The 19,280-nt window shown below is 43.7% G+C and overlaps 1 protein-coding gene across 6 annotated transcripts in view; it reads right to left on the bottom strand.

Annotated features, from left to right (window-relative positions):
- The window catches only part of PDE1C (phosphodiesterase 1C), a 513,888-nt gene extending 495,078 nt beyond the window's left edge, over positions 1–18,810 (bottom strand). For 4 of the 6 annotated variants that reach the window (XM_025929475.2, XM_086693124.1, XM_086693119.1 and 1 more), the window contains exon 1: positions 18,176–18,809. In XM_025929475.2, coding sequence (XP_025785260.1) covers positions 18,176–18,260 — 85 coding nt within the window. In that variant the 5' untranslated portion in view covers positions 18,261–18,809. Of the gene's footprint in view, positions 1–18,175 lie in introns of all 6 variants that reach the window. The other 2 variants (XM_086693111.1, XM_086693144.1) reach the window with 2 other exon arrangements.
- Positions 18,811–19,280: the final 470 nt, after the last annotated feature.

Genomic DNA, 19,280 nt, shown 5'->3' with positions numbered 1-19,280 from the left:
GCTAACTATGGGTTTTTCCACATATGGCCTTTATAATGTTGAGGTATGACCGACCCCTCTAAACTTACTTTGTTGAGGGCTTTCATCATGAATGGATGTTGTACTTAGCCAAATGCTTTTTCCACACCTATTGAAATGATCCTATGTTTTTAACCTTTCTCTTATTGCTGTGATGTAGCACCTTGATGGATTTGCAAATACTGAACCACCCTTGCATGTCAGAAATAAATCTCAAGTGATCATGGTGAATGATTTTTTTAATGTATTGTTGGATTCAGTTTACAAATATTTTGTTGGGAATTTTTTTTGCATCTATGTACATCAGACATATTGGCCTGTGGGTCTCTCTCTCTCTCTCTCTTTTTTTTTTTTTTTTTTTTGGTAGTGTCTTTATCTCATTTTGGTATGAGGGCAATTATGGCTTCATAGAATAAATTTGGAAGCTCTCCTTCCTCTTCTATTTTTTGAAATAGTTTGAAAAGAATAGGTACTAACTCTTCTTTAAATGTTTGGTAGAATTCACCTGTGAAGCTATCTGGTCCTGGGCTTTTGTTTGTTGGGAATTTTTGATTACTGATCCATTTCATTGATGATAATCAGTCTGTTTAATTTTTTTTATTTCTTTCTGATTCAGCTTTGGAGGGTTATGTTTCTAGGAGTTTATCTATTTCTTCTAGGTTGTCCAATTTGTTGGCATATAATTTTTCATAACATTCTCTTATAATCTTTTGTATTTCTGTGGTGTCATTCATTTCTGATTTTGTTTGAGTTATCTCTCTCTCTGTCTCTCTCTGTATGAGTCAAGCTAAAGGTTTATCAATTTTGTTTATCTTTTCAAAGAACCAGTTCCTGGTTTCATTGATCTATTCTATTAGTTTTGTCTTAGTTTCTAGTTCATTTATTTCTGCTCTAACTTTATTATTTCCTTCCTTCTGCTGGTTTGGAGTTTTGCTGGTTCTTCTTTTTCTAGCTCCTTTAAGTGTAAGGTTAGATTGCTTATTTGAGGGGTTTTTTTGTTTGTTTTGTTTTGTTTTTTGCTTCTTGAGGTAGACCTGTATCACTATAAATTTCCCTCTTAGAACAGCTTTTGCTGCATCCCAAAGATTTTTTAACTGTTGTATTTTCATTTTCATTTGTCTCCATGTACTTTTTATTTCCTCTTTGATTTCTTGATCGACACATTCATTGTTTAGTAGCGTGTTATTTAACGTCCACATATTTGTGTTCTTTCTATATTTTTTCTTGTGATTGATTTCTAGTTTCATAGTGTCATCAGAAAAGATGCATGGTATGAATTCAACCTTTTTAAATTTGTTGAGACTTGTTTTGTGGCCTAACATGTAATCTAATCTGGAGAATGTTCCATGTGCACTTGAAAAGACTGTGTATTCTGCAGTTTCAGGATCAAATGTTCTGAATATATCTGTTAGATCCATTTGGTCCAATGTGTCATTCAAAGCCACTGTTTTCTTGTTGGTTTTCTGTTTGGATCACCTATCCATTGATAGATGGAGCTGTAAAGTCTCCTATTATTATTGTATTGCTATCTGTTACTTCCTTGATGTTCGTTAATAGCTGCATTATGTATTTGGGTGCTCCCATAGTTCAGTGCATAAATATCTACAATTGTTACATCTCCTTGTCAGATTGTTCCTTTTATGAATATATAGGGCCCTTCTTAATCTCTTGTTTCAGTTTTTATCTTGAATTCTATTTTGCCTGATATAAATATTGCTACTCTGGCTTTTTTTTCACTTCCATTTGCATGAATAAATGCTTTACTGCCCCTTCACTTTCAATCCGCATGTGCCTTTAGGTCTGAAATGACTCTCTAGTAGGCAGCATATAATTGGGTCTTGTTTTTTTGGGTTTTTTTCTCCATCCCCTCACTCTATGTCCGTTTCTTTTTTTTAATGAACTTTTTTTAATTTAAATTTTAGTTAGTTGATCTCAGCTGGAGCAACTTCTTACTAAACACATTGCCAAAGGCAAGGGAAACAAAAGCAAACATGAACTATTGGGACTTCATCAAGATAAAAAGCTTCTGTACAGCAAAGGAAACAGTCCATAAATCGATGTCTTTTGATTGGACCATTTAGTCCATTTACATTCAAAGTAATTATTGATAGGTATGTTTTTATTGCCATTTTGTTACCTGTTTTATGGTGGATTTTGTAGTTCTCTGTTACTTCCTTCTCTTGCTCTATCTCTCATGGTTTGTTGGCTTTCTTCAGTGATACACTTAGCTTCCTTTCTTTTTTTATTTTTGCCTATTACTGGCTTTGGATTTGCAATTACCAGTTTATTTATAACATCTTATGATTTTAGCAGTCTATATTAAGTTGATGGCCTGCTTAAATTTGAACACATTCTTCATTTTAACGTTCATTTATTAATTTTTGAGAGAGAGAGAGCAGGGGAGGTGCACAGAGAGAGGGAGACAGAGAATCCCAAGCAGGTTCTGACAGCAAAGAGCCTGATATGGGGCTTGAACTCACAAACTGTGAGATCATAGCCTGAGCCAAAATCAAGAGTCAGACACTTAACCAACTGACCTACCCAAGCACCCCTGAACCCATTCTTTTATTTAAAAAAAAAAGTTGATTTACTTATTTTGAGAGAGACAGAGACAACATGAGTAGGGGACAGGCAGAGAGAGAGGGAGAGACAGAGAATCCCAAGCAGGCTCCACACTGCCAGCTCAGAGACCAAAGCAGGATTCAAACCCACAAAGCAGTGAGATCATGACCTGAGCTGAAACCAAGAGCTGGATCCTTAACCAACTGAGCCACCCAGGCATCCCTCTGAACCCATTCTTTCTCTTCTTCTCCCCCTGCCCAGTTTTAGATATATGGTGTCATACTTTATATCCTTGTATTTTGTGAATCCCTGGACTGATATTTATAGATATACTTGATTTTACTGCTTTTGAGCTTTCTACTTTTCTTACTCCTATTTATGGTCTTTACATTCAAAAAGTCCTTTTTAACATTTCTTATAGGGTTGGTTTAGTGGTCATGAGTCCCTTTAACTTTTGTTTGTCTAGGAAAGTCTTTATCTCTCATTCTATTCTGAATGATAGCCTTGCTGGATAGAGTATTCTTGGCTGCAGGTTTTTTCTTTCAGCATTTTGAATATATCATGCTGCTCCCTTCTGGTGTGCAGTGTTTCTACTGAAAAATCCCCTGATAGCCTTATGAGGTTTCCCTTGTAAGTAACTGTTGTCTTTTCTCTTTCTGCTTTTAAAGTTTTCTGTCACTACTTTTTGTCTTGGTGTGAACCTCCTTGGGTTGATTTTGCTGGGGGCTCTCTGTGCCTCCTGGATCTGGATTTCTGTTTTTTTCCCCAGACTCATGAAGTTTTCAGTTATTATTTATTCAAATATATTTTCTGCCCCCTTTTCTCTTTCTTCTCCTTCTAGGATACCCATAATGTGAATCTTATTACACTTGATGGTGTCACTAAGTTCCTTAAGTCTATTTTAAGTTTTTATTATTATTTTTTCTCTCTCCTGTTTAGCTTGATTGTTTTTCCATTACTCTGTCCTCCAGGTCCCTGTTCCATTCTTCTGCTTCCTCTACTCTACTGCTTATTCCATGTAGTGTATTTTTAATTTCAGTTATTGAGTTCTTCATCTTGGGTTCTTTTTTATGTTTTCTATCTCTTTGTCAAGGGTCTCACTGAAGCCCCCTACTCTTCTCAAGTCCAATGAGTATCTTTATGACCATTACTTTAAATTCACTATCAGGCATGTTACTTATCTTCCATTCCATTTAGCTCTCTTGCTGTGATTGTGTCCTGTTCTTTCCTTTGGGACACATTCCTCTGTCTCTTCATTTTGTTTAACTCTCTGTGTCTGTTTCTGTTAGGAAAGTTAGCTACCTCTCCTGCTCTTAAAGTAGTGGCCTTATGAAAAAGAGGTTTTGTAGTGCCTTGAGGTGTAACATCCCCTGTTCACCAGAACCTGGTGCTTCAGGGATGTCTCTTATGTGTATTGTGTGCTCCCTACTGTTGTGGCTGAGTTGCATTTGCTTTTAGTCCAGTTGATTGCAATGGCCTTCTGCCTATTGTGGACAGGGTTTGGTCCCTGTATTGCTAATGGGCCAGTCTGGGGCTGCCTTGGGCTTGACTTGAGGCAGACCAGGCATCTGTCAGTAGCACTGAACTACAAGACATGTAGTTTTCCATGTAGGCTTTCCATGTTATCTCTTGAGAAGTCTTCATTTTGGGGTGGTGCCTACAATCAGATCAGATGTCTTCCTCCAGCCCACTGATAAGGCTGAAATTGAGCTGGTGTGTGTGGTTACCTCCTCAGGGCAGGAGTCACTTTGGAGTGGTACCAGGCCCTGTCAGAACTGCTTACACACTGCTAGGCTTGTGGCACCACTTTGGATGGGCTCCAGTCAAGAGCATATTGGAGGGGGAAGGACAGCAGGAGAACACAGGGGCAGGGCACACAGTGTTAGTTAGGTCTGCACAGGTCTATTGTTGGAGGAGACCTGGAGCTGTTTCAGAAAACTCCTGCCACAGGGCTGAAGGGAATCAGTCCTCAGGAGAGCATGGAGGCAAGGTGCACGTGCCAGAAAGGCCCAGAAGGTAGGGAGTTGGAGGAGGTAGATCCACAGAAGCACACAGGGGCACAGCAAGCAGTATTAGCAAGTTAGGTAGTGAGTTTTGGCATCATGCTGGTTCCCACAGGTGTCTAGGTGTCTATGTGTCTATGCTGGAGGGCAAAAAAGCAAAACAGTGCCCACCAGGTGCTTTGTTCCTGGAGGAGTCTCCAAATGATCCCTGTCCCTCCAACACATGCTCTGAGATTAGGAAACAAATCGCCCTCCCATAAACCCCAGGTGCTTTTCAATCTGGGGCTTCTATGATGTATCTCCACAGGACTGTTGTGCTGTCTCTTTAAGGGCAGGGACTCAGTTGTCCATCCCCCTCCCAGCTCTCCAAGAGCCAAGCCCACTGATTTTTAAAGTTCTAGGTTTTAAGCCCAGCTGATTATAGGAATTCACAAAATTTGGCCCTTCTGGTTTTCAAAGTTAAATGTGATGAAGAGATTCATCTTCCCCATGCTAGTTCCCCATGTCTGGGGTGCCTGATGTGAGGGTCTGTTTCCCTCCTCTCTTTGCATCTACAGCACCTCTCCCTCCTATGGACGCTCTCCATGGGTCCATTCACCTCCTAACTGGGTATGCTTTGATGTGGCTTTTCTCTACATTTAGCTGTGGAGAGTCTTCTCTGTCAGTCTTTGGGTCATTTTCTGGGTTATTTACATTGATGTGGGTGTTTTCTAATTGTATCCATGGGACAAGTGAGGTTAGGATCTTCCTACTCTGTCATCCTCCCCAGAAGTCCTGCCATCTTCCCCAGAAGTCTGCTACTGGACAGTTTTAAACTAGAGGGCAGAGAGATCAGTTGTATGTTCCAAAAGAGTATTCTATTTGCTGTATTGAGAAGAGTGTGGAGGGAGGCCAGTTGGGAGGTAGGGAGACCACTTGGAAATATTGCAATGACTCAGTGAGAGAAGAAGAGGGTATGAACTACTGCAGGGGAGGTAGGGGTGGGGAAAATGAGTAGGAAAAACTTTAGAGAAGAAAATCAACAGGAGTTGATGGCTACTTAGATGAGATGGAGAATGGGGACACAGGAAAAGTGGTTCTCAAATTACTGCTTCAGGTGCCTGAGCTTTCTGAAATGAAGAAACTGGATTTGAATCACTTGTTCTGAAACAAGTCATTCGGACTTCTTGAAGCCCCAGTTTCTCCACCTGCAAAATGGAGCTGCTCATAGTTTTCCTGCAGGGTTACTGGTAAATCAAATGAGTTGATACTTGGGAAAGTATTTCACAAATAGTAAAACCTTGTTTTTATCATCATCAACACAGGGGCAATAACTTGCACAATAACTGTATAATCACCCCCCAAAAAACAGCCTCCTTGAAATCATCACTAAGACTAGGCTGAGAGTCTTACAAAAGTGGCCTAAATTCTACATCTTTTAAACTTTTTTTCACTGTCTTAAATAGTTGGCCTCATGAATGACCCAGATGAGAAAGGAAGAAAAGGCATCTTGGAAGGTTGGGTTTCCCTGGGGCCCAGCAAATGTTGGGGACCTGCTTCAGCACAAAGTCCTGCTGGCTCCCTCTTTAAGAGATGTTGGATTCCCCTTCAGTGCTTACTAACTTATCAAAATTTGAAAATGTAAAGTAACTTCCAACTGTTTAAGAAAGATGAGTCCCTAGACACAATGAGCCATACTTTATGACTACAGGGTCAGCATTTAAGTCAGCCAAAATACCTTCAGGTTTGGCATGAACAAGGAAGAAGAAAAGGGAAGGCAAAGTAACTAAGATTTATAAACACTTGGGATGGTATCATTACTGGGCCAACATTTTATAAATGTCATATTTATACACAGATATTATTATTCTTACTTTACAAGGTTCAGAAAGGTAGAGTAGTCAGACACCTCATAAATAGTGAATGAACATCAGAGATCATCAATTCAACTTCTGATTTGTCCAAAAGAAGGGATATTCTTCCTACCTTATACACTACAATGAGTCTTTGAGATGATCATCTCCAATAGTCAAAATGTCTGATGAATAAAATATATAATTCAGCAGGTCCAACATAGCATTCCAACCCAAAAAATAACAAAACAGGAAAAAAGCGCTGGACCTGGACTCTGAAGACCGGCACTGAAACCCTCACTCATCAGGAACTGCTCCATTTGCAACCCCACTTATAAAAGCCAGATGAGACCACCTTAAAGGTCCTTTATTAAATGCTAGACAAATGCTGGTAGTTACTAGTGACACAAGTCTAGGATAGCTGATCCTTCTCTTGTTTTCTTCTCGAAGCTCATGGAATCACACCTGAGATACTCTATGCCATCACCAAGAGAGAAAGCACACTGTCTGAAGAAGCAGAAAGATAAAGCAAATCAATTAATATGACTTCCTCCCAGAGAAACAAACCTCCACAGGAGCCAGTAAGGATTGATACTCCTAGATGGAATTTTGAGTGGTTTGGACCTTTGTCCAGCAGATACTGTGCTCCCATAAATATAAACCAACTTCCAGTAACTCTGCTTCCAAGCCCCCCTTTCCCAGGGCTCCTTGGGGAAGGCCTGATTCTCAGGCCAAGCTCCCACCACACTCCAGAGCCTGCCTGCCAAACAGCACAGGAAGTGCCAACCAGCTCTCCCCAGAGTAGCTGGCACCAATTACCCAGACCCTGCTGGAAGAACTCGGCTGGGGTAAGGCAGGCACTCCAGATACCGGCCTGGTTGAAAATCCTATACTAAAACAAAGACAGCCTTGCAGCCCTGCCAGCACTCAACATAAGTGGCTGGTAGGGGTCTGTGGGAGGCAGCCAGGGGGCAGGCTGGTGAGCCCCATCCAGGGAAGCAGCTGTGGGCCTGGGAGACTTGCCCACTCCCTGATTGCAGAGCCTCTCCATCATCACAACCAACAGCTACCAATTATTGGGCACCTAGAGTGAGCTAGTTTCTTACATTCCTCATCCTATTGAACTCTCCCAACACAACAAAGAAGAAATTGTTATCCCATGTACAAATAAGGAACATGAGATTCAAACAGATTCTTTTCCACAGTCACAGGGACAGGACAGGCTGGCACTGGGCCTAGTGCCCACATCTCCTGCATCGCTTTCCTTTCCACCTACCATCCTGGCCTGGGAGAGCTAGCCACCTAAAAAGGGGCCTGGACATTAGGGACTCACTTTGCAAAGCCATCATAAGTGACACATTAAATCCTAAAGATGATAAACTAGTTGAAAAGATGGGAACATTTGTAGGCCCTCCATGGATTCATCGCAAATAACTGTACAGCATCAGGACACCAATGCCCAAGGACACAAAAGTGAATGTCTTTTGCAGGAAATGCCAATTTTGAACAACAGAAAGTGGAAGACTAAGGTCATAATTACAGCTTTTCAAAGAACAGTATATACAAGTATTTGATCAAGCAGGACTCAGAGTTGCTTATTACTATTATCTTCATGATAACAATGTTATTTTAGAAATATGTCACCATTATGGATATATTATGGATATATATATATGGATATATATAATAATAACACAAAAATACTATTATAACAAACATTCACACAGAACTTAACTATGTACCACATGCTGTTCAGAGTGCTTGATATACATTAACTCTTTTAATCCTCCGACAACCCAAGAGACAGGTAATATGATGATCTTCATTTAACAGATGAGCCCACTGAGATACAGAAAGGATAAGTAACTTGTCCAAGATCACACAGCTAATAAACTGTGAAGTCAAAATTCAAACCAAGGTAGTCAAGTTCCAGAATCCATGTTCTCAACCTCTATATAGACTGCCTCTCAAATTCAGCAAGCATTTATTAGGCAGAACCCATGCAAGGTGCCCCCATAAATATTATCTATTACACATTTATTGTTCATAACAAGCAAATCTAGGAACATGAATTAAAACCATAAAGACTTCCTATACCACCAGAATGGACCCAACCCTGCTGACAAACACCTGGAAATCTCCACCCATGTCCCACTAGGATTTGATCTCATAAAGGAGAAATGGCTGGAAGGTCCAGTCAGCTACACAGCCACTTGCCTTTGGTTCCTTCCTTGAGTCTAGCTCAGTGATTATCAAACTCACTATGAGTGAGAATTATCATATACAATTATATACACACAATCTAGGCTACTTACTCCAAGAATAGTTTCAACTCTTCACTAGTCCTACATCCAATTTACCTCTGCTTTGCTCTGAACTCTGCAAGGCATCCTTCACCAGAAATCCCAGTGCATCTCATTTAGCCATTCCCCAGTGCCTTCCCACTCTGCGAAAGCTATGGTGGCCTTTAGGACTCAAAGCTCACCTCCTTCCCAAGAGGCAGGAACTACAGAGATATCCTTAACCAACCAGTTCATTTGCAAATGGAGAAACTGTGATGTCTATGTTAACTGACTTGATGAGCATTAAAGAGCAAGTTAGCAAGAAATGAACCCCAACCCTCAATTCTGAGTCCACTATGTGTTTTCCAACATACTGTGCATTTCTCCCCCTGCCCACCATGGTTCCCCTGCCTTTCCACAGTGCCTAGTTCAGTGCTATAGTCAGCAAATGTTTATTATCTTCCAATGATTGTGGTGCTGTAGACTAAATGTTTGTCTCCCCAAAATTCATACGTTGAGCCCTAATCCCCAATGTGATGATATTAGGAGGTGGGGCCTTTGGGAGGTAACTAGGCCATGAGGATGGAGCCCTCATAAATAGGATTAGCACCGTTTTAAAAGAGACCCTAGAGAGGTCCCTCAATATTTCTGTCACACGAGGAAACAGTGAGAAAATGGCCATCTATGAAGCAGGAAGCAGGCCCTCACCAGACACCAAATCTGCTAGTGCCTTCCCAGCCTTCAGAACCGTGAAAAATAAGTCCCTCTTGTTTAAGCCACCTGGTCTGTGGTATTCTGTTACAGCACCCCGAATGGACTGAGGCAATGCCTAGGAACTCCACTTGCATTTTATCTCATTTAACTTCCCAACTCAGCAAGGTAGATACTACTTATTATGTCCACTTATAGCTTAGCCATGTGATGTCACCTCTCCAAAATTACAACAAAAGGAAGATGGGGTTCGGAAAATGAACCCCAAGTGTCTCACTCCAGAGCTTGTTATATTCTGAACTCTACTGAGTCCAATTTAACCATGCTGATCCCCTTTTTCTCCCTATGTCCCAGGACGGACTCATAAGCCTGGCTCAGAAGGTCATTCCTGAAATTCTGGAACTACTCCAACTTCTCCATAGCCCCACGTGGATTCTGCCAGGTCAGTGGAGGCTGGGTAGACATTCCAGGTACACTGTGTGGCCCAGGGAGGGACATCAGTCCATGGATGGCAGAAGAGTGCCCAGTGCACACTTTGCTCTTGTTCCTATCTGGTGTCAGGGGCCAGCACAGTTGTACAGGGCTTTCTGGGGGCCACCACCCCACACCGGCACAGGCCAACAGTGATCCACCTCTGAGCCTGCTCCAGAGCATACCCACAAACCCTCAGGATCACGCCACCAACCCTCACCCACTCCCAGCCAGAGCCAGCTCTAGTCACGGCATGATTTCAGGTGAAGGGAAGGCACTCCGAGCAAAAGAGGCACAGTGTGACAGCCAGGTGCTATGCGTGGCACTTCACTCCTCAGGCTGTGGCTTACCCACAAAGAAGGTGGTATTACCCCCTTTGTCCTGAGAAGGAAATCAAAGCTCAGAGAGGCTAGCTGACTTGCCTGGCCAGCACAATAAGCCCTTGCGTGACTCCAAAGCCCAGGGTTTCTTACCACAAATGCAATCTCTCTGCTGACACATATCCCTAAAACTGTGCTCCAGTAGCTGGCTGACAATCAGAACCCCACTGGGAGAGCCTCATTCCTCAAGCTAAAGATACAGCTTCCCTTTGTTGAAGTGCAAGTGCTGTGAAGAGGGGGCACAAGTTTTAACCAGTATGAAGTCTTCCCTAATAATAAGAAGCATTTTAATGGCATTTTAGAGTTAAAGCAATTTTTTCATGCATAACTTCACCTGATCCTCACCACAGCTGCATAAATAAGACTCATACTCCCCATTTCACATATGAGGAAACTGAGGCTCAGAAAGTGATTTTCCCAAAATGCAGAATGGGGTCGGGGAGATGGGTACCGGAGCAGAGATAGCAAGCCCTGGGTGGCGTGACCCCCTCGTTCCACACACTGCTTCACCTCACTCTTTCCAGTCTTCTCAGAGATAGGAGGAGGAGGGGATTAGGTCTGTGGGTACTGGGAGGTGGCTGCAGAATATTTTGCCTTGGGTCCTTATTCAGTTCTTTGCTCCCTAACATCACTCCCAACCAAGTAGGCAATGTCGAAAGGTCTTGCCTCCACCCAGACAGACAAGCAGGCTGACAGAAGGCAGACAGGACACTTAGCCAAGAGAGCACTGAGACCAGACTGGACTGAGAAAGTTCTGAGCCATATGCACCAAGGGAGACCAGGGGCTTCTATACCTGGGCTGGAGAGTGGACCCCACCCCCGGTGCCTGCAGCCAAGTCATCCTGGCCTAGTTTACCACTGAGCCCTGCTCTGTGACAGGAGCATCCACCAGCAGACCTCCTCTACTTAGCTTGGGTTCCCAGCTCCTGCAATCCAAGGGTGTGGCAGGGAACCCTCACTCCCAGCCCCCTGGGCCTCTACTGTCTAGGGGCCCCTTGTGTTTCCTCCTCTGGGACAACCCCGCAGAGAGAAACATAGGGTGAAGGAGATAGTGGCAGTTGCTACAGGAAACGCATCCCTCTGTTAGCAACACCACTTCTGTACAGGCCTAGAATTTTCCACACTACCACTTTCATTTTTGAAGGAAGCAGCTTCTTTGCCATGCACCCCACCATTTCACATCCTCCCAGTCCATGGCTTCACCCATTTCCTTCTGACACCCTAGAGGTCATCACTGAGGGGAGAAGGGAAGTGAGAGCCCTCCTGGAGCCCCATTTTCTCATCTGTAGAATAAGTAGTGAGGAGTACCAAAAGAGATCAAGTGAGGCCCACTCAGGTGTTTTGAAAAAAAAAAGTTGTTTTTCTTTTTTGCAAACATATTTCATTTTGGGGGTAAGGTTGTGTATTTATATTTCAGGCAGCCTTGTGGAGAAAGTAAAAATCTGTGAATGCACTTAACACAAACCCAAATAGGTATCCAAGCCCCAGAAGACAAGGAAAGTTCTGGAAAACAAGAATACTGCAACTCCCTCCAAATCCATTTGTTCCATATTCAAATGCTAGTTCACAAAGTACCTGACCAGAGTCCAATAACACTTGAACTTCAACATATGGCCTTCAGTTAATACTAATCATTCAATACTAAAATTCAATGGTTTCCTAGGGATGGAACACGCAAATCACAAATGCTGGATGACAGTCAGTGCTTTCTGATACGGCACATGTTCACCTTCATCGTCTTATTTCCAAGACCTCTTGACCACATACCTGACTTCATGACCTGAGAAAATTATGTAAAGAGGACACAAAATCATTTGCCTTGGGATATGGAGAGTGATCAGACTGATGAGGCAGCCCTGGTGGGAAGCAGACTAACGGACCTTGTTTCTTCAAACCTGATACTCCTCCCAGGAGCAGTCCAGTCTCACCTGTGACAATGCTCCAACGCTTTGTGGTTCTGCCCCAGCCTGTGCTGGCCCAACAGACCTGGCAAACTCCCTGGCCTGTCTTCATCAGGATGATGGATGGGTTCTCAGGCTCAGGCAGAAATAAAGTACACAGTGGGAGGCAGCATGGTGTGAGGCAAACCGTGGGCTGACAGGTCAGAGCAGATGTGGTTTGAACCCCACTCTACTATTTCCTGGCTTGTGACTTTCAGCAAATCATTCCCTTTCAGAGTCTTAGGAGTTTCTTCTCCTAAAGTCGGGGTCATAACAGATAACTTTCAGAATTGGAAAGGTGATCAAATGAGCTGAGTAAAGCACCTAGTTCAGAGCCTGGTCCAAACCGCACAGCTACACATGACATGTGGCGGCACTTGTTCTCAGTCAGCCTTGACCATCCATATCCCAAAGTCCCTGAAGCCAGGGCATAGGCTCCTTTAGGAGCCTCAGGCTTCCATGGAAGAGGGAACCCTCACAGTTTTTCTCCATAGGGATGTTACTGGTGTTTAGGAAAATTCCTCATTGTGCAGGACTGTACCTTACTTACTCTGCAGAAAATTTAATTCCTCTGGGCTTTGCTCACTGTCTTAGAGCCTGTCCACAGCCCTCTACCATGCAACTACCAAAAGTGCACCATGTATGTCCAAACAGCCTCTGGGGTGTATCACCCCTGTGGAAAAGCATTGCTGAAGGCTTCTCCCTGCCAATCTGAACCAGAAGTGGATGTCTCTCCTTAGTTCAGAAATGTCCATTCAACAGAGAGTTTTTTCAGGAGCCTCCAAACAAACTTTATTCTTGACCTTGACGCAGGGTGGGTCACATATCCCCTCCTGCAAAACTCCCAAGACCTCCATGACCTCATCCGCTTCCCCTATTAAGAATGTCTTCAGGGGCGCCTGGGTGGCGCAGTCGGTTAAGCGTCCGACTTCAGCCAGGTCACGATCTCGCTGTCCGTGAGTTCGAGCCCCGCGTCGGGCTCTGGGCTGATGGCTCGGAGCCTGGAGCCTGTTTCCGATTCTGTGTCTCCCTCTCTCTCTGCCCCTCCCCCGTTCATGATCTGTCTCTCTCTGTCCCCAAAATAAATAAACGTTGAAAAAAAAAAATGTTTAAAAAAAAAGAATGTCTTCGGGTGCCTGGGTGGGTCAGTCAGTTAAGCGTCTGACTCTTGATTTCAGCTCAGGTCATGATCTCAAGGCCATGAGTATGAGCGTCGGGCTCCATAGTGAGCATGGAGCCTGCTTGGGATTCTCTCAATCTCCCTCTCTCTCTGCCCCACCCCTGCTCACACATGCTTTCTCGCTTTCTCTCTCTCTCTCTCTCTCTCTCTCTCTCTCAAAAATAAATATTAAAAAAAAATCTCTTGAATCACCAGTACCATAACATGAATTCCTTTAGTAAAGTCCTTTGACCTAGAAATTTTGCATTTGTTAATCTAGACTACAACAGGAGGTAGTTCCTATTGACAATGTCAGTCACTTGAGAAAAGGAGCAATCTAGGAGGGACCAGGATCTCATGAGGATTCTTCTCTCACATGGTAAGAGAGGGACTGTCTACCTACTCTGCCCTGCAGAAACCATGTAAGTAGCTGGTGTAGGGGCTAAGGGCATGTTGCCCCAAAATGTGTTACTTTGGCATGCAGATTATTTTGAGCTGAAAACAATCAAGGCCCAAAGACTTAGAAACTTTGACCTTCCCCCTAACTGCCTAAAAGTTAGAGGATCTGCTCCAGGAAGAGAGCCATCAACAGAGATAACTACAGTATTGATAAGAACTAGGGGTGGTAGACAGAGAGGAGCCTAACGAAGTCTGTTTGTTAAAATTGCTCTCTATGCCTCATTGATTCTGAATGGCCCAGCAAACATTTGTTTACTAAACATTTACTTTTTTTCATCTTCCTGTCAATTGCTTTCCTTCCCTTTGAAGGAAAGGACCCCCATGTCCTTCTCCTTAGTTCAGGATGGCATATATACCTCGTTTTGTCTGTCTGTCTTTGGAATCTCATGTCTGTGTGGATTCCCAGTATGTACATAATTAAGTTTAATTTTCTTCTCCTCATCTGTCTCATGTCAGTTTGATTTAGTTCAATTAGAAGAGCCTTCAAAGATAGAGAAAATTTTTTCTCCCTAACATTGGTAACAATGGGTGAGGACTGCAAGATGTCTCTATGTTTCAAAGTAAGTCTTAACCGCCACATACTGATGTTGTAGGAATATGAGTCCTCCTACTTGGAAGAAATATTGTTAATATACATGACAGTCAGCACTTGCAAACTACATATATAGAGAGAGGGAGAGAGACAGAAAGACAGCAAGAGAGAGGTGCCCTTGAATATATGGGGGTTAGGGACACCAATGCCTCACACAACTGAAAATCCACATATAACTTAGATTCCCTAAAAACTTAACTACTAATAGCCTGCTGTTGACTGGAAGCTATATTGATAATATAAATGTTGATTAACACATATTTTGTATGTTATATGTGCAATATACTAGATTCTTACAATAAAGTAAGCTAGAGAAAAGAAATGTTATTAGGAAAATCATAAAAAAAGGAAAAATGCATTTAACAGTATTGTACTGTATTTACTGGAAAAAATCTGCATATAAGTGGACCAATGCAGTTCAAACCTGCATTGTTCAAGGTCACCTGGATATGTATATAGCTGTATATATAAACACACACAGGACATATATGTTCATGTGCATATATAATATATATTACCGATATATATTAATTATATAATTATGTGATTAATATCAAGTAATTGTAAGTTACATAATTAACATACTGTGTTACAATTATATATTATTTATAATTAATATATTAATTTATGTATATTAATATTATTATGTATAATAATATTATGTAATTAATAATAATATAATTAATATATTAGTTATATGTATAATTAACATGTATTATATACTGTACCTTAAGAGTAACTGCAAGTTAAAATAAATAATAAAATCACCCAGAGAAAAAACATATAGGCCAAGGACATAAAAAGACAATTTTACAAAAGAAGTAAAATAACACGTGGAATTGAGATACTTCTGTCCACTTCTCAAACCAACAACTTTTTTTAAAATTACAGTGTCTGGATTCATGGGAGAATATGAGCAGCTTGACCAACTGCTGGTGGGAACATAAACTGGTATTTCCAGAGGTGAGTTGAACAATCAGTGTGTTTTAAAATCTTTAGAAATATACATAGAATTGGACCAAGCAGCTATACTTCTAGAAATGTATCTTCACAAGTATTTATGGATGTCCTCAGGGGCTCCTGGGTGGCTCAGTCCGTTAAGCATCCAACTCTTGGTTTCAGCTCAGATCATGATCTCATGACTTTGTAGCCTGAGCCTCACATGGGCTCTGCACTGACAGTGTAGACACTGCTTGGGATTCTCTCTCTCTCCCCATCCCTGCCCCTCCCTCGCTCATGCTGTCTCTGTCTCTCTCAAAATAATAAACTTTAAAAATTATATTTAAAAAATTTTAAGTCTTTATGGATATTCTCAAAGATTGTCTTTCTTCATTATTGTGGCAAAAATTAAAAGACACTAAACAGCCAACAATTACAAGTGATTCTCTTCCTTTTTGATTATCTGTATTTTCTAAAATGTCTATATTGGCCTAAAATGCCTAAAATGTCTCTTAAGGTACTAACTAGTTTCCACTTAGTACATATATGTCACATATACGGACATATGACATCACCTCAAGAATACAAATTCCTTGAATACCAGATTCTAAGTCTGATTTATCTTCATACACTACCCTGTGATATTAGCTTAGGGCCTTGAATAATTACAACAATTGCCATTTATTGAATGTGCACCATATGGCAGGCATTGTGTTAAATTGTCTCTTTTAATGTAGTAAAATTCAATAAGCCGTTGTTGAAGGAAGGAGGGAAGAAGGACAGATGGAAAGGAATGACTGAATAAATGTCCAGAGATCTGAAATAAGCTAGCAGCTCTCTCACCAGCTCACTTTTGAGGTCCCTCCTAACTAGCAGACCATAGTGCCAAATCATTTCTTCCTGTGAGGACAGGAGCAAAAGGACAGGAGTTAGGTGGGGCAGGACGACACTACAAACCTGGGTTTTAGAAGCCACACTTTTTAGAAGATCTCACAGAGAACTACCAGGTAAAACTTTAAAAATCACTTTTAGACGTATTCTTACCAGATGCAAGAAAACTAATATTAACATGACAATGGCCTTTTAATGAATCACTTTTGACCTCAGCAACATTTAATTCATTTCTACAAAAACTCCCAAACAGCCACCATCACCATCAGAGGGTGAAAGACACATCAATTAGACATAGTTTCATAGGTCCAAAATAAGTGATTCAGGGCAGGGTGTGAGCTCTCACAAAGACTAGGAGGCTAAGGGAGTGCAGAGGGAGAACTTCGTTCTGATGGGGAAGGAGAGCACAGGAGGTGGCAAGTGAGAGGCAGGAGAGACAAGATTTCTCAAAGCAGAGTTAGGGAAACAGCATTCCTGCCTGAGGAAATAGCCAGAGCAAAGGCTCAGAGGGCTGGGGCATGGGCAAGGGCAAACAATAAGCATGTAGGAGATACAGATTTGAAGTGACAGTTGGACAGTAAAGGAGAGCCTTGGGAAGCAGGCTAAGGAGTTGAGACTTAATTCTGGAAGCAACGTGTTCAGTCCATGCCCCAGAAATCTTGGGCTACTTCATTAGAAGGAACAAAAGTGGTCTAAAGATGTATTCCTCTCCACTGGTTTCTTGCCCCAGGCAACTTCCTGCTCCTAGGGCAAGCCGGTGCAGCCCAACAAAAAGCAAATTAACACATCCCTCACATTCAAAGGTTTGGGGGTTAAATTCAGATTTAAAGCCACAGTGACCTGAGCATACACAGAAATAGAGCACCTTGGCACCTGGCTTTGCCCTGTTGTTTTCCAAACTCTGATGTTCCAGAAAGGAAGCCTCCCTGGCTTTGCCCACCTCCTGGGAAGATTAAGAGGCAATCTCTGACCAATTGTTTCAAAACAGTGCACAGCACAGAACTAGTAGTGGAGCATCAAGAATTGATCTCTTCAAATTCAGCTTCCAAAGGGTTAGCCCTGTGGTCCTGCTACCTCTAATAATCCCTCTGGTACCCCACTTGGTAAAAGGTTTGAGGAGGAAAGGAAACAGGAGGTCCGGAGGACGGGGGACAGATTTTTTTCAAACATTTGAGTAACATGATACATTTCTCCCTGTCTGCATTCCGTGCCGGTCGGTCTCTAGGTTTCTTGGATTGACTCTCTCTCTCTCTCTCTCTCTCTCTCTCTCTCTCTCTCTCTCTCTCTCTCTCTCTCTTCTCCCTACTTCCCTCACCTGCCTTTCTCTCTGTGTCCCTTTCTCCTTGTTTCGACTTTTGTAAAAACTATCGTTCAATCTGCCTCTGACTCTATCTCTGTGTCTTTCTCTCTCAACTTCGGCATCTCGTTTCTGTCACTATCTCCACCACTCTGTCATTCTCTCTGTTAGTCTCTGTCTTGGCATCTCTGTCTCTGTTTCTGACCTGATGTCTAGGTGTTTCCAATGAATGTCTCTGTGTATCTCTCTCAGTTCTCCCATGTCTCTTTCTGACTTCCCTCTCCCAGCATTTCCAGCTCCACCTCTCCATCTCTTTGCCTCCATCCCCGTCTCTATCCCTCCTCTCCAGTTTGCGTTACTAAAATGTCAGCGAGGAAACAGCAGTTCAGAAAGGTGTAACCCTGAAAGCCGCTTTCAGCGGACTGCCCGGTCAGAGCGGCGGGAGGGGCGCTGCGGGGACAGCCCCGCGTCGGGCCACTGTCACCGCTCCCCCCCTCCCCCGGGCTCCCCTCGCGGGCGCCCCGCGGCCCAGCCCCGACCCCTGACCGCCTTCCACCCCCGGTTAGAAAGGACCCTCCCCGCCACCGGCCAGGGTGTCTGCCCGAGCCAGGGGTCGGACGGAGGACAGAAAGTTCTCACCGATGGTGAAGCTGTAGCCATCGATGCTGAAAGTGGCGCTCCGGCATTTTTTGAAGCCCTCTTTCCTGTTGCTGGCGTCCGTCATGGCTCGGCCGGCGGCGTCCCGGGGTTCCCCGCGGCGGAGCGCGCAGCCCCGCGCTCGGCCCCGTCCCCTCCCCCAGCCGCGCGGCGCGCTCTCCCGCAGCCCCGCCGCCCGCCCGCCGCGAGCCCGGTGCGCCCCGTGCGCCGGCTGCGGGTTCGGGGGGCCGCCAAGCAGCCGAGGCGCTAGGCGCGCGGCGCGGTCAGTGCGCGGCGCCACTGCCCCATCCCCGGTGCCAAGTTCCAGGTAGGACGCGAGGAGCGCTGCGACAGGGAGGCGACTCGCGCCCGCCCGGGCGTGTATACCCGTGTATACCGGGGCTCAGGGGGATGCCGAAATCCCTATCCCTTCCACCCTACTCTCCTCGAGCGCTGAAGCCAGCGCGCACGCCTGGTTTCTATCTCAACTTCGCCTTCCCCCCTCTGGGGGCTGGTGGGGTTTGGGGACTCAAGGGAATGGCTAAGATCTGGCGTCGTGCTTCTTCTAGATGTTTTCTCTGGCAGGCAGGAGAGCTCCCAAAAAGCACATCAACAGATGGAAGCAAACATGTAAGCCGGTCAGATGCTGCCAAAGTTTACTCCAAACAAGGAAGTCGGGGGGAAATCGCCACGCCCACTTCCTCCCAGCAGCTGTCCCCTCTACTAGCCTGGATCCCTGAGGTTACTTCTCAACAGTCCCTCGCCAGGGATAATTATCAAAGCAACCCACGCGTGTGATTTCACACAGAGGTTGGAAGGTGTGCAACTCCCAACCACGTTCTAGCCCATTCCTAACGGCTGGTCCCAGCTCTCTCCAACATGGTTTTGCCAAACGTTAGACTCCTGGAGTTTGGGGAGGTAAGAGAGATCTTACCAATCGGACAGCCAACCCTCTTGTTATAGATGAGGAAACTGAGGCCGACAGAGTCTTAAATAAGAGATAGATGGAAAGCAGCAGCGTTTAGACATAGTAATTTCACTTTACGACACCAACTCAATCATTGGTTCTTCCATTACCTAAAATGACTGGTGGGCAAAATTTACACGG

Source organism: Puma concolor, chromosome A2 (genome assembly GCF_028749965.1).
Source record: "Puma concolor isolate L17-30 chromosome A2, mPumCon1.1.hap2, whole genome shotgun sequence".
In the NCBI taxonomy this organism is placed as follows: Eukaryota; Metazoa; Chordata; class Mammalia; order Carnivora; family Felidae; genus Puma; species Puma concolor.
This window is presented reverse-complemented; position numbering and strand designations above follow the sequence as displayed.